Here is a 13,553-nt window from a genome sequence, read left to right as displayed (position 1 = left end):
CATCTTTGCACCCCTGGCAAGGCTTAATAAGAGCAAGTAAAGAACACGATCAGGGGCGTAACTAGGAAAGACTGGGACCCATAGCAAACTTTTGACTGGGGCCCCCCCTCTCCTGGGTGTCACACAACCCCCCCCTCTTGTAGATAGTGCCTTTTTTACAGCCCCCCCTGTAGATAACGCCATACAGCCCCCCCTTTGTAGATAGCGCCATACATCCCCCTGTAGAGAACGCCATACAGCCCCTCTGTAGATAATGCCATACAGCCCCCTGTAGATAACGCCATACAGCCCCCCTGCAGAAAACGCCATACAGCCCCCCCTGTAGGGAACGCCATACAGCCCCCTTTGTAGAGAACGCCATACAGCCCCCCCTGTAGAGAACGCCATACAGCCCCCCTGTAGGGAACGCCATACAGCGTTCCCCCCCCTGTAGGGAACGCCATACAGCGTCCCCCCTCCCAAAAAAATGCGACCTACAGTGTGTCCTACAAAATACATGTATCCCCTCTCCACAGGATCTCCACAGGATAGGGGATACAAGAGTGATCGCTGACAGCGATAGGGAGAACGGGGGACTGAAAGTCCACTGAACTTCTCCATGAAAAACCTCTGACTTCCGGCGTCTGCGCAGCTCAATAAAAATTAAAGGAGCGCTGGTCACGCATGCGCACAAGCGCGACCGGCGCTCCATTCATTTCTACGGAGCTGCCGACACAGAACCCGGAAGTCCGAGGTTTGTGATGGAGAACTTCAGCGGACTTTCAGTCCCCCGTTCTCCCTATCAATTCCAGCGATAACACATGTATCCCCTATCCTGTGGATAGGGGATACATGTCTTTTGCTCTATTTTGCGCCTTCAGGACCAGACACCGTTTAGCCCTTTTTAGCACGTGTTCGTTAAATGGCTATAACTTTTTTATTTGTGTGGCGAACGACGTGATTTTTGCGATGTTTTTTCCATAGACAATGCAGGTTTAATTTTTTATCGTTTTATACACACCTTTTTTGCTATTTTAGAATTTTTATTTATAAAGTTTGAAAATAATAGTAAAAAAATAAGCTTTTTTACATCTCAGCTATTTTTTTTTGGGTAATAACATAGTTTTACCCTAAAATAGACCTTTTATTTGTGATCGTCATTGTCTACCGTAAATTTTAATATATTACATGTCTATATTAGGTTAATTGGGTCAGCGCTAGCGTTACAGCAATGATGGGCGGGGGGGAACTGTTTTTTTTTTGGGGTGGGTATTTTATGTGTATTTATTATTTGCATTTTTTTTGCACTTTACTTTATTATTTTTTTATTACTATGGTCTGTCCCCCAATGGTCAAAGAAGACCTTTGGGGAACTTTATATATATATATTTTCTTTCTTTTACACCATGTTTTTCCACTGTAACTGGAGCTGCACAGCAGCCCCAGTTACAGGGGAAATCAGCCCTCTCATAGTGACGATTGTCACTAATAGGGCTGTGCTCGGTCTAGTAAGACCCAGCAGCAGCCTGCCACTAACGGCACCCGGCGATCATGTGACCAGTCACATGATCACCGGGAGGAATAGAGACAGCGCCGCTGCTGCTGTCTCTATTCCTGTACACAGCGCGCATTCAGCGCTGTGTACAAGTGATCAGAGAAGACAGAAGCAGCGAAAGCTGCTTCTATCCTCTCCTCAGGGTCCCCGGCAGTCACTGACAGCCGGAGACCCGACATTCAGCTGCCCGATCGCGCGGGCAGCAAGTTAAAACCCGAGCCGTAGAAAGTCTATGGCTCGGGTTTTAAGGACCCTGACCTCTGGCCGTAAAAATACAGCCAGCGGTCGGGAACCAGTTAATGGCAGAGCGGGGAGATACCTCCCTGCTCTGCCGTAGTGTTCAGTGGCGTCCCGCTGTAGCAGCCACAGCGGCTGCTAGCGGAGCCTCCGGCCATGGTGGGGGACCGTGCCGGCGGGCGACACGGGCCCCCTCATGCCGCGGGCCCCGTAGCAGCCACTACTGCTGCTACGGCGGTAGTTACGCCACTGGCCTCTGGCTTCATACTCTTCTGCCCAGGTGATATAGAGTTGTGCGTGTAGAGTACCAATACCTTGGCTGTGTAAATAGCTGTACAAGTCTACAGGCTCTGTACAAAAACGTGTATATATTATATATTTTATGAGAAGGATGTAAAATCTTGTACATTAGGTTTACGTTTACTACACCCATCATCTCAGGTTTAGAAGTATAAATGAAATTTTACAGCCTGATGTCCGACAAAAGTTAACATTGAAGGGGTTATCGGACTTCAATAAAAAAAAACCTGCATTACACTAAAAAATACTCACAGGTTCCTCACGAGTAGTTTTCTGTGAAAGTTTCTGCAAATAATGGTAATTCCCACTGGGCCATTGTTTACATTCCCTCTTACTCTGAATTAGGTGGTCCCTCAGTTTCCCATGATTCCCCATCATCTGCTATTCCCTCCCCCGTCCGAGTTTTCACCGACCCCTGACGTTTTGTAAATATCCCTTCCTCTGCTGGCTTTTCATCTGAGCACAAACTTTATTTGCCTGCATCCTAAAGGCTACTCCTCCTGTGACTTCTTGTGGACGATGCGTCACATGACCTGTGACATTCGCATAAGGGAGTGTTCCTGAAAGAGCCACAGAAGACACAAGAGAAAGGACATATCGTTCTAGGGGCGGATAGAAGAGGAAGTGTCACGTTAACAGTGATTTTTCGTTTTCTCGGTGCACTCTGAAAAAAAAAAAAATTTTCCTATCCTCCGTTATTTAGATATTGGTGCTATTATATTTGGCATCCGATTTTTAAATAACCCCCTGAACTGTCAATTGGGTGTGTAATTGGCAAGGGGGGCGTGTAACATCGCTGTGACACTGTACAATCAGCTACGGACAGTGCCATAGCAAGAGCTGGAGAGAGGAGTGTGCGAGTGCACGCACGCAGCTCCGTGCTAAGCACACTCGCTCACGGCAGACAAGAGATCAGTCTTGTCGTTTGTCTGACGAGAACTTTAAGAGAGAGTGTGAAAGTGTGCATGCGCGCACACATGTACGCGCGCTCTATCCTCACTCCAGCTCTTGCTGTGGCACGGTCCGTAGCGGCAACGTTACACGCCCCCTTGCCAAATACACGCCACATTGACCATTCAGGGGGTTATTTAAATATAAATGGTACCAATATCTAAATAACAGAAGAGGAAAGGAAAAAAAATGTAAAGTGCCCCAGGGTTTGTGCACCCCTTCCCATTACATGCTGCACCTGTATGGGCAGGTGACAGGTTCTCTTTACGTCAGGAGCTTACCCAGGGCTAGAGTACTTATTTGGGCAATGTCACTTGCACAAAACCGCTCTGTGCAGTGGCTCTCTGCTCTGGCTCCTAGTGGAGGGGCCTGACCGGGAGTCCCATCTCAATGACATCCATATGCCCGAATAAACACGGAATTCTGATCTAGGCTTTCAATTAAAGGCTTTGGACACCTTTGCAATGAAATTTTATAATTGATTTGCTTCCTAGATGCAAAATTAAACAACTCTCAAAAGAGTCCGTTAAAAACCCTACCATTTTGCTGCTGTAGAGTCTGTTTAACTCCTTTACATAGCTGGTGGTCCTGCTGCTTATTCATGTATTTTATTCATTTGTATAGCGCCAACTTATTCTACAGTGTTGTATATAGTAATCACTCACATCGGTCCCGGTCCTCATTGGAGCTGACAATCTACATTCCAAATAAGCCTAATGATTTTGAAGTGTGGGAGGAAACGGGAGTGCCTGGAGGAAACCCACGCAAACACGGGAAGAACATACAAACTCCATGCAAATGTTGTCCTTGGTCGGATTCAAACCTATAAACCCAGCGCAGTAAGGCAAAAGTTATTGCGGACGGGTGCTGACACCTGCTTTCTTTGCTCTACACCCTCACTTTTCTTAGTGTTAGATATAACAGTAGGGAGGAGGAGGAGAAGAAGGTTGTACATGGCAGATCAGAGTGTAGAGAGTGAGGAAAGTATCCAGGAAGGGCAGATCACACAGGCTGTCCGTATAGGGTGAAAATAAAGAGCACACATGGCAGTCTGCAGGGAGTGAAGCACACAGGCTGTAAATCAGTATATAAAAGAACCCACGGCAGAGTCTGCTGGGGAAGGTAGGGGGAAAATCAACCTCCTCAGCATCAGTGCTGGTCAGCACAAGGGAGAAGAGATCCCTCATGAGCTGTAGAAAGAGAAAGCAGTACAGAAATGAACCTGTGCTGATACATGAGATAGTGAATGCTGCAGCATCCTGGAATCAGACCTCAACATCCAGCATGTAATCCTGGGAGGGACATGAAAAAAAAAAAAAAAAGTGAATATCAGGGGTGTGAAAGTGAATGAAGGATTGAGGATTACAGCTTGCAACTTTTTTTTTTTTTTTTATTTAACTCCAGGTAACCACTAACCTGTAAAAATATAATATATTTTTTTTTACATAAAAGGTGTCTGTATTCTATTAGGCTATATTCACACATTAGGAATTTGTGAAACAGCATCTGTTTTCGGTTTTGCTTTGCTGGTGTGTGTGTGTGTGGGGGGGGGGGTCTTTTTTATAGAACAAAGAAAAACTGATATGCTTAAAAAGCGATGGAAATTGATGTGCATCCATGTTAATTCACTGTAATTTAATCCAATTGCACATATGCCGTTAAATGGATTACATGGTGTCAACATAGCCTTACAAAGAAAATGAGAAATTATTTTGCTGAACTTACAAACTTGAGGCAAATATTGAGATAGCGCAGATCTCCATAATACTTCTGCTCTTGGTGGAATATCCTGACCGCTCTCTCTAGCAGTGGAGACAAGTTGCTCTCTTTACCTCCCTGGGGATATGCTTGTTCTGCCCATTTTATATACCTACAACATAGAATAAGTTCAAGTATGAGAACGGTTTTTAACAATCCGATAGCTAGCACAGGGATTGCACAGGATCATAAAAACATGGCGGCTTTCTTCCAAAAAACACTGCTACAGCCGCCCACAGGTTGTGTGTGGTACTGCAGCTCAGCGCCATGTTGAGCAGCCATGATTTCCTTATCCTGTACAACCACTTTAAAATGAAAACCTCTATGAATAAAATAAAAAAAATGATAGAGTTATACTAGTGGGCACAATGACCTCCACTAAACACCCAAAGTGCCAATAAGAGGGACTGAAAAGCAAGAACTTCCTGGTTATGTGATCACATGATCCCTCTTAGCCAGTCAGCAGTTAAGAAAAGGATCATATGATGGAGTTTGAGAAGTCCTGCTCACATGGGTTTAGGGTAATGGTTTCCACTTTCTCGGCATAAAACAGTTGCATAAAACCTTTTCCAGGTCACTCATCTATGAAGTCTTCTAAAAAATAAATAAAAAAAATGGCACTTTTCTGGAGCTCCGTCCTACCCATTCACAAATCAAAGGTTTAAAGATTATGACATTCTTGACAGAAAAAGCAGTCCCCACAGAGGGGCCCAATATTCTTAAATAAGGACAGCAATGTAATGATTATGCTTTACAGGATTTCATCCCCCATGGCTGCTCCACCAAGTCATGCTGTAAACCCCCTCCTTTATCCTTCTTCCATAATCCCCATATGCTTAGTAATGACTCTTGTAACTCGACCTCATACAAATAAGTGCAATATGACGGTCAATGAAAACAACTTTCTTTTAGGTGATTTTTTTTCTGTAAAATTGAAATGAAACAAAATAAAAACTTCTCTCCATACAAGCACCCCATCTATCCTGTGCTCACTTACAATGCACCAACAAACTATTAGCCAACCTAAATATCATTACTGTTATAGAAGAGTCCATCAACAATTGACATACCGGTCCCAAACATCCAAAGGATCATCTCCAGTGTAAAAGTGAAGTTCCAATTCAAAGGCCCTTAAAAAAAAAAAGAACTAAATGAATAAAGAACCAAAACATTATCCCTCCATGTTTTGGCAATACAAATATTGGTTACACATCTCAGCTTTTTTAGGCGCTTATTTCATGTCACTATAGATCCTTCATCCACTGATCCCCCTATATAATCATATACTACAAAGACGTGGAGGATCTCGTTGTAAGACGGCTTCAGATGGAAACAATTTTTTTTTGGTTGCATTTGTGACCATTTTAGTTTTGTTAGTACATTTTTAAACGGAGGAGCCCATGGCACCTAAGCACATGGCCGAGGAACATTCTGGTGAATAGGCACTTACAGCTCCCGCACATGTTGCATAAATGCTGCAGAAATTGACCCGCGGCGCAGATTCTCAATTTGCAGCATTTCAACTTATCTTGCGTAAAACGCTGCAGACTTTCGGTACGGAGATTCTACAGGAGCTCTAAGGCGGAGGTCTCCAACCGGTGACACTACAGCCGTTGTGGGACTACAAGGCCTTACATGTCACTCAGAGCACGTGGGTAAGTCACATGCGGACTTGAGTATGTTCACACTAGTGTCAGGGATCATTACCATGTATATTGTTTTCAAAAATATTATCCTCACACATATGTATATACATTTCAGTTCTTTGTGTAATATACTGATATATATATAACAAGTTCTTTGTTCATGACGGACACACCTATGGAAGACACCGCCCCCTGGAATGCAAGAAGAGTGTACAGAAGAACTTGCAGCTGAGAAGCCGGTGGGGGCTTGGGCACTCCCACATCCCTAGGGAGGGAGCATGTGTCTTTTCCTGTGTTTCTTTGTTCTGAATAAAGTTAGTTCGCTTCCTGTCCTATCTGAGGAAAGCTGTGTACCAACATCTCTTTGGCTGGTTTACTTCTTTCCAGGCATGCCTTCAGCTTTCAATTTACAGAGGTGGTTATTCGGTGTGGAATAACAGGGAGAAGGAAGCTACCCTGAAATTCGGACTTGACACTAGTATCATGGCTTACATTTTATGTGAACGATGATGGAAATGATGAATCCGTTTTGCAAAGGATCCGGATAGATCCAATTAACTCACGATGGGTCCATCAGATTTTACGGTTTACTATGCTATCCGGGTTGTCACGGAGAACCGGAAAATAAATTATTGAAGTGTGAACATAGCCTAACTCATGTTATTTTACCCTCCCCAGAACATACATATTTATTGCCAGTGGAGAAGTAACTGGAGGAACGGTTTGTAACATGCTGATACAATATACAGGTGTATACACGGTAATGACTCCTCCTTGGACTCTCCTGATGTAGTAGGTATTGTCTGTTTAGTGAATTACTCACTGTTTCCTTTGCAGGATGGCATTATGGTTGGCATGGACTTGCTGGGAGAGAACCTCCTGCAGAGTCGACATATCCCTCCCATGTCGAAGAGGTTGAACATTTTCCTTACTGAGTTCCCACTCATCTCCGTCCTGTGCCATACTCTGCTGTACAAACGGATACAAAATATTGTAAAGATAACAGGTATATCAGCAATGACCAATATCTTCCATATGATACATCTGCATCGGAGGCATCATTCAGGGCCGCTGTCGCAGATTCCGTAAAATTTGACAGGGAAAACGGTGCAGCATGCTGCACTATATTCTCCTATCAAAAAAAGACACCTTGGCGGAACTCACTGTAAGTCAATGGGGTCTGTCAGGCATGTTGGTATTTGCGGTGTGACGGATCCTGAACGCTTTGAAAACCGAAACACCAACGCAGATGTTTACAAAGACTAAAGCTGAGAAGCTCGCTGTGAAATACTGGGGATGAGCATGTATTACATGATGGCCCATAGATTTTAGTGGCCACTGAGTAACACTAAATTTCTTCAGCTAATTTTAGTATCCCCATGGTCACGTGGCTGCACCTATTCCTTTCATTTGTACACATAACTGAATGACTATAGGAGAAAGAGAAAGAGAGAGGGGGGGGGAGAAAGAGAGAGAGGGGGGGAGGAGAAAGAGAGAGGAGAGAGAGAGAGGGGGGAGGAGAGAGAGAGAGAGAGGGGGGGGAGGAGAGAGAGAGGTGGGAGGAGAGAGAGAGAGGGGGGGAGGAGAGAGAGAGAGGGGGAGGGAGAGAGAGAGAGAGAGGGGGAGGGAGAGAGAGAGAGAGAGGGGGAGAGGGAGAGGGGGGGAGAGAGAGAGGGGAGGAGAGAGAGACGGGGGGAGAGAGAGAGGGGGGAGGAGAGAGAGAGAGAGAGGGGGGGAGGAGAGAGAGAGAGAGGGGGGAGGAGAGAGGGAGAGAGAGAGGGAGAGAGAGAGAGGGAGAGAGGGAGAGAGAGAGGGAGAGAGGGAGAGAGAGAGGGAGAGAGGGGGAGAGAGAAGATTGCGCCTGTCGAGGGAGACTGTTCGCTACGGGAGAGAGGTAAGGTGTTAGCTCATTGGTCCAGTGTCCATGTGCAGAATACCAAGGAACTGATATCCAATGAACTGAAATTAATTCATCTCTGTAGACGGCTGTGAATGCAATGGCCCCACACGTAGCAATTGTGTGTCAGTTGTGATTTTTTTTTGGGGATGTTTGTGGAGTTTGAAACGGAAGCTGTGGTTTCACTTTCAATTTCCGTTGCGGGGTTCACCCGATGGAAACCACAGACGGAACCCCGGAACAGAAAGCGAACGGTGATGTGAACAGGCCCTTACATGGACACCAGTGATAAAGAACCATCCGTTACACATCCATTTTTTTGAATAGAGAAATTACGGCACGTTTTTATGGGCCCATGGACTTCTATTGGCCATGTGTACCTCCCCGTATGCTTACGGGAAGGTGCCGGGCCGTTGAAAAATTATAGAACATGTCCTATTTCAGGCCGTAATTACGGCACGGGCAGCCCATAGGAGTCTATGGGGCTCCCGTAATTACGGGTGACTACGTGTGTGCACCCGTAATTACAGGAGCGTTGCTAGGCGACAACAGTAAATAGTCACTGTCCAGGGTGCTGAAAGCGTTAAACGATCGGCAGTAACTCTCAGCACCCGGGACAGAAACTACCGATCAAATATAGATAAAGCTGTAAAAAAAAAAGAAAAAAAAGACATTCATATTTACCCAGAACTCCATGCTTCTTCCTCAAGTCCGGCCTCCTGGGATGACGTTACAGCCAATCACAGGCCAATCACTGGTTGCAGCGGTCACATGCACTGCCGCGTCATCCAGGGAGGTCGGGCTGGATGTGAAGAGAGGGGTTATGAATTTCTTTTACTTTTATTACGGTAAGGGCTGTCCCTTCTCTCTATTCTGCACTGATAGAGAGAAGGGCTGCTGATTAGCGCAGCGCAATTTTGCAGAGAAAACGTGCCCGGAAATACGGGTGCAATACGGGTCGCATACGTGTGACCAAGGACCCGTATTTACGGGTGGACAAAAATACGTTCGTGTGCATGGGGCCTAAGAGATTATACAACGAAAGTGTGAATTTAGCCTTACATTTTAGGCCAGTCTGCTGGGGACGTGCAGATGCAACGGTTATAAATGTTGTAGATTAGAAAAAATGTGCTACAGCCAAAGCTGTGCCCATGACCCCGCGCCTCCGCGAATAAAATAAGCCTGTTCTTAAAAATGCACATGTGCCCATCGCAGAGATAAGGATATACACACAGATATACCACACACGGTGTATACCCTCCACAACGCCCCTCCCCAAAGTCACTGTCTCCCAATATCAGCCCATTGGTAGAGAATTGAAAGGCAATTATACATTATATACACTCCGTTGTATAAGTACTGATAACGCCTACTCACATATTGCTTATAAACCCTCCCCCCAGGTTACAGTGCACATAATCTACGACATGGAGGGCAAACTGTGGCAGCGCCGCTACAGGGTCCAGCGGGGGGCGGCGCACACCACGAGCTGCCCTCCATCACTAGCGATATATTCCACCGGCACATCACGTCACTCACCGCCCGTGCAGTTATTTCCGCAGCTCAAGGAGTCTACGCCGCTACACAAACCAGATTTGAAATAAAGTAACTGTTGTCTGATTGGTCTACTACGAGACCTGTCACGTGACGCGCCTGCCCACCGCAGCTGTCTTCTCGAGTACCTTGAGATGATTTGCTAAAACATACCACGTGATTGTAAAGGAAGCACAAAAGCATCTTGGGAGATGTAGTCTTTCGTTTAGCTGTTCGGCGGCGCGCGCTGCTCCATGGAGTTCCCTGGAGAGGAATAATTATGTCAGTTTTCCTGTAGGATGAAAAAATTCCTTCATATTTTACACTTGCATGGGCCCGACCTTTAGTAATGGAAGCAGCCGAATGGTTTAGCTAATTTGGTGGTGCATTTTAGGTACACTGAGAATGTGACTACAGCCAACGCTGGAAAACGACTTCCAAGACCGTGTGGCCTAAATAATACGGCGCGGCCCCATGCACACGTCCGTATTTTTCATCCGTTATTACGGACCCATTCATTTCAATGGCCTATGGACACCTTTGCATATTTTTAGGGATGGGTGTCCATGCCCCATGGCGGATCATCATAGGGTGTTTTGGATGGCCGCCCGGGGCCCGAGACTCCCAGGGGGCCCATAGCCACCCAAAGTACAATGTCGTTTTTGGCACTATTTGCAGCGAATTGCGGCAAAAAACGCGACGAAACAGCATTGTATTTGTCCTGCAAAAAGACCTTTAGACATAAGGTCACATGACCGCAGCTCTGTCACCCCATTATAAGTGCCCTATATTCTACATAATGTGATCGGCGCTGTAATGTAGATAACAACAGTGATTTTTATTTACACCGCGTTCCAAATTATTATGCAAATGTTATTTTTCGGTGATTTTCCGAAATAGTCGATGCAAATGACGGTCAGTACAATCTTCACGCCATCAACCGTTGGAGTATAATGTGAATTTTATTGAACAAATCTCCTAATGATAACAGATTTTTTTTTTTAGAAGTAAAAAACTCAAAATGCAAATTATTATGCACAACAGATATCAAATTTTTTTAACCCCTGCAGGACTGAGCCTTTATGTGGTAATAACTCCGGAATGCTTTTACCTATCCAAGCGATTCTGAGATTGTTTTCTCGTGACATGTTGTACTTTATGTTAGGGAAAAAATTTGGTCGATAAATTCAATATTTATATCTAAAAAACACCAAGATTGAGAAAATTTGCAAAAATTAGCATTTTTCTAAATTTAAATGTATCTACTTTTAAAACAGATAGTAATACCACACAAAATAGTTACTAGTTAACATTTCCCATATGTCTACTTTATGTTTGCATCGTTTTTTGAACATTCTATTATTTTTCTAGGACGTTACAAGGCTTAGAACTTTAGCAGCAATTTCTCATATTTTCAAGAAAATGTCAAAAGGCGATTTTTAAAAAGGACCAGTTCAGTTGAGAAGTGGCTTTGGGGGCCTTATATATTAGATAGTCCCCATAAATAACCCCATTTTGAAAACGGCACCCCTCAAAGTATTCAATACAGCATTCAGAAAGTTTTTTAACCCTTTAGGCGTTTCACAGGAATTAAAGCAAAGTAGAGGTGAAAGTTACACATTTCATTTTTTTTTTACAAAATTCATTTGCAATACTTTTTTTTTCTATACCACAGAAGGTTTTACCCGAGAAATGTAACTTATTATTTATTGCCCAGATTCTGCAGTTTAGAAATATCCCACATGTGGCCCATGTACGCTAATTTACTGAAACACCGGCCTCAGAAGCAAAGGAGCACCTAGTGGATTTTGGGGCCTCCTTTTTTTTTTAGCAGATATTTTAGGCAGCATGTCAGGTTTGAAGAGGTCTTGTGGGGCCAAAACAATAAAGACCCCCAAAAGTGACCTCATTTTGGAAACTACACCCCTCACGGAAATTATCTAGGGGTATAGTTAGCATTTTGAACCCACAGTTTTTTTGCTAAATTTATTTGAATTAGTATGTGAAGATGAAAATCTACTTTTTTCTGAAAAAACGTAGAAATTGTTAATTTTTGCAAGGAATAAAAGAGAAAAAACACCCCAACATATGTAAAGCAATTTCTCCCGATTATAGCAATATCCCATATGTGGTAATAAACTGCTGTTTGGACCCACAGCAGGACTCAGAAGGGAAGGAGCAACATTTGGATTTTGAAATTCTGATTTTGCTGGAATAGTTTTCAGTGCCGTGTCGCGTTTGCAATGCACTGGAGGGAACAAAATAGTGGAAACCCCCGGAAAGTGACCCCATTTTGGAAACTACACTCATCAAGGAATTTTTCTAGGGGAGTAAAGTTAGCATTTTGACCCCACAGTTGTTTTGCTGAATTCATTGGAATTATTCTGTAAAGGTAAAAATCTACTTTTTTTCTGAAAAAAGGTAGCCATTTTTAATTTTTACAAGGAATAAAGGAGAAAAAGCACCCCAACATTTGTAAAGAATTTCTCCCGATTACGGAAATATGCCATATGTGGTAATAAACTGCTGTTTGGACCCACAGCAAGGCTCAGAAGGGAAGGAGCGCTATTTGGCTTTTGGAGTTCAAATTTAGCTGAAATGGTTTTTGGGTGCCATGTCGCATTTGCAAAGCCCCTGAGAGGCCAAAACAGTGGAGACCCCCCAAAAGTGGAAATTACACCACTTAAAGAATCTATCTAGGGATATAGTGGGCATTTAGACCCCACAAGTCTTTTGCAGGATTTATTAGAATTAGGCCGTGAAAATGAATATCAACATTTCTTCCACTAAAATTGTGCATTTTTTCAATTTCACAAAGGATAAAGGAGAAAATGCACCCCAACATTTGTAAAGCAATTTCTCCCGAGTACGGCTATACCCCACGTGTGATCATAAATGGTTTTTCTGGAGCTGCCCCCATCCTTTCGCATACATGACGTCTTCCATGCCTCCCTCCTTAAACGCTGCTCCCCGTCCTGGTCCCCCTCGAGGAAACCTCCTGTTCCCGTTCTCACCCCTGAGGGGGTGGAATTCGAGGTGGCCAAGATTATGGACAGTAGGATGGTCCAGGGCTCCCTCCAGTACCTGGTCCATTGGAGAGGATACGGGCCGGAGGAGAGGACTTGGGTACCTGCCCGTGATGTTCATGCTGGGGTATTGATCAGGAGGTTCCACCTTCTCTTCCCTACTAAACCGGGTCCTCTTAGTAAGGGTCCGGTGGCCCCTCATAAAAGGGGGAGTACTGTTAGGGATCTGCCAGGTACTACGTCTAGGTATACTCCTGTGATTAATCAATCCACACCTGAGGCCAGACCTGTTCGACTGACACCATCTCCCACCAACCAGGGTGGCAGGCTCAGGAGTGGGAGAGCCTATCGCGGCCTGGTCAGTCGGAGTTAGCTCCGCCCCCTGTCCTTTATTACCTGCCGTGCTCTCTTCCTCAGTGCTTGTAATTCTTCTGGATTCCTGGCCTCACTGCTGCTTGCTCCAGCCTGCTTCTGCCGTGCTTCTGCCTTGCTGCAGTTCTGCTTAACCTGCTTTGCTTTGCCCCTGGCTTGCTTCCTTCTCCGTGCTCACTTTGGTATACTCCACTTCATCCTGGTCCTGACTACTCATTCACCGCTCCCTTTCCTCGCGGCGTTCCGTGGCTACTGCCCCTTCCCTTGCGTGTTCCCTGTTTGTTCTCCCGTGCACTTAG

At 44.8% G+C, this 13,553-nt stretch overlaps 1 protein-coding gene across 3 annotated transcripts; it reads right to left on the bottom strand.

The window, feature by feature from the left end:
* Nucleotides 1-4,642: 4,642 nt before the first annotated feature.
* Nucleotides 4,643-10,095, bottom strand: LOC142664713 (mitotic checkpoint serine/threonine-protein kinase BUB1 beta-like). Of its 3 annotated transcripts, none has more exons than XM_075843985.1 (4): nucleotides 10,031-10,095; nucleotides 7,250-7,395; nucleotides 5,851-5,910; nucleotides 4,643-4,892 (listed from the first exon to the last, which is right to left on the bottom strand). In XM_075843985.1, exons 1-4 carry the CDS (start codon nucleotides 10,058-10,060, stop codon nucleotides 4,730-4,732), a joined length of 399 nt encoding a protein of 132 aa, XP_075700100.1. In that variant the 5' UTR covers nucleotides 10,061-10,095; the 3' UTR covers nucleotides 4,643-4,729. The 3 variants fall into 3 exon arrangements, with proteins under 3 accessions (XP_075700100.1, XP_075700101.1, XP_075700102.1); XM_075843986.1 differs by lacking the exon at nucleotides 10,031-10,095 and adding an exon at nucleotides 9,701-9,840; XM_075843987.1 differs by lacking the exon at nucleotides 10,031-10,095 and adding an exon at nucleotides 9,701-9,840 and having other exon boundaries at nucleotides 7,250-7,392.
* Nucleotides 10,096-13,553: the final 3,458 nt, after the last annotated feature.

This window comes from Rhinoderma darwinii, chromosome 12 (genome assembly GCF_050947455.1).
Source record: "Rhinoderma darwinii isolate aRhiDar2 chromosome 12, aRhiDar2.hap1, whole genome shotgun sequence".
NCBI lineage: Eukaryota > Metazoa > Chordata > Amphibia > Anura > Rhinodermatidae > Rhinoderma > Rhinoderma darwinii.
This window is presented reverse-complemented; position numbering and strand designations above follow the sequence as displayed.

Excerpts from the sequence above, each read along its gene's own strand:
- LOC142664713 (XM_075843985.1), bottom strand. The coding sequence starts at position 10,060 with ATGCTTTTGTGCTTCCTTTACAATCACGTG. Across the intron at positions 7,396-10,030 it reads GCTTCCTTTACAATCACGTG|CAGAGTATGGCACAGGACGG; the intron begins GTATGTTTTAGC and ends CCGTTTGTACAG. Across the intron at positions 4,893-5,850 it reads CCTTTGGATGTTTGGGACCG|GTATATAAAATGGGCAGAAC; the intron begins GTATGTCAATTG and ends TCTATGTTGTAG.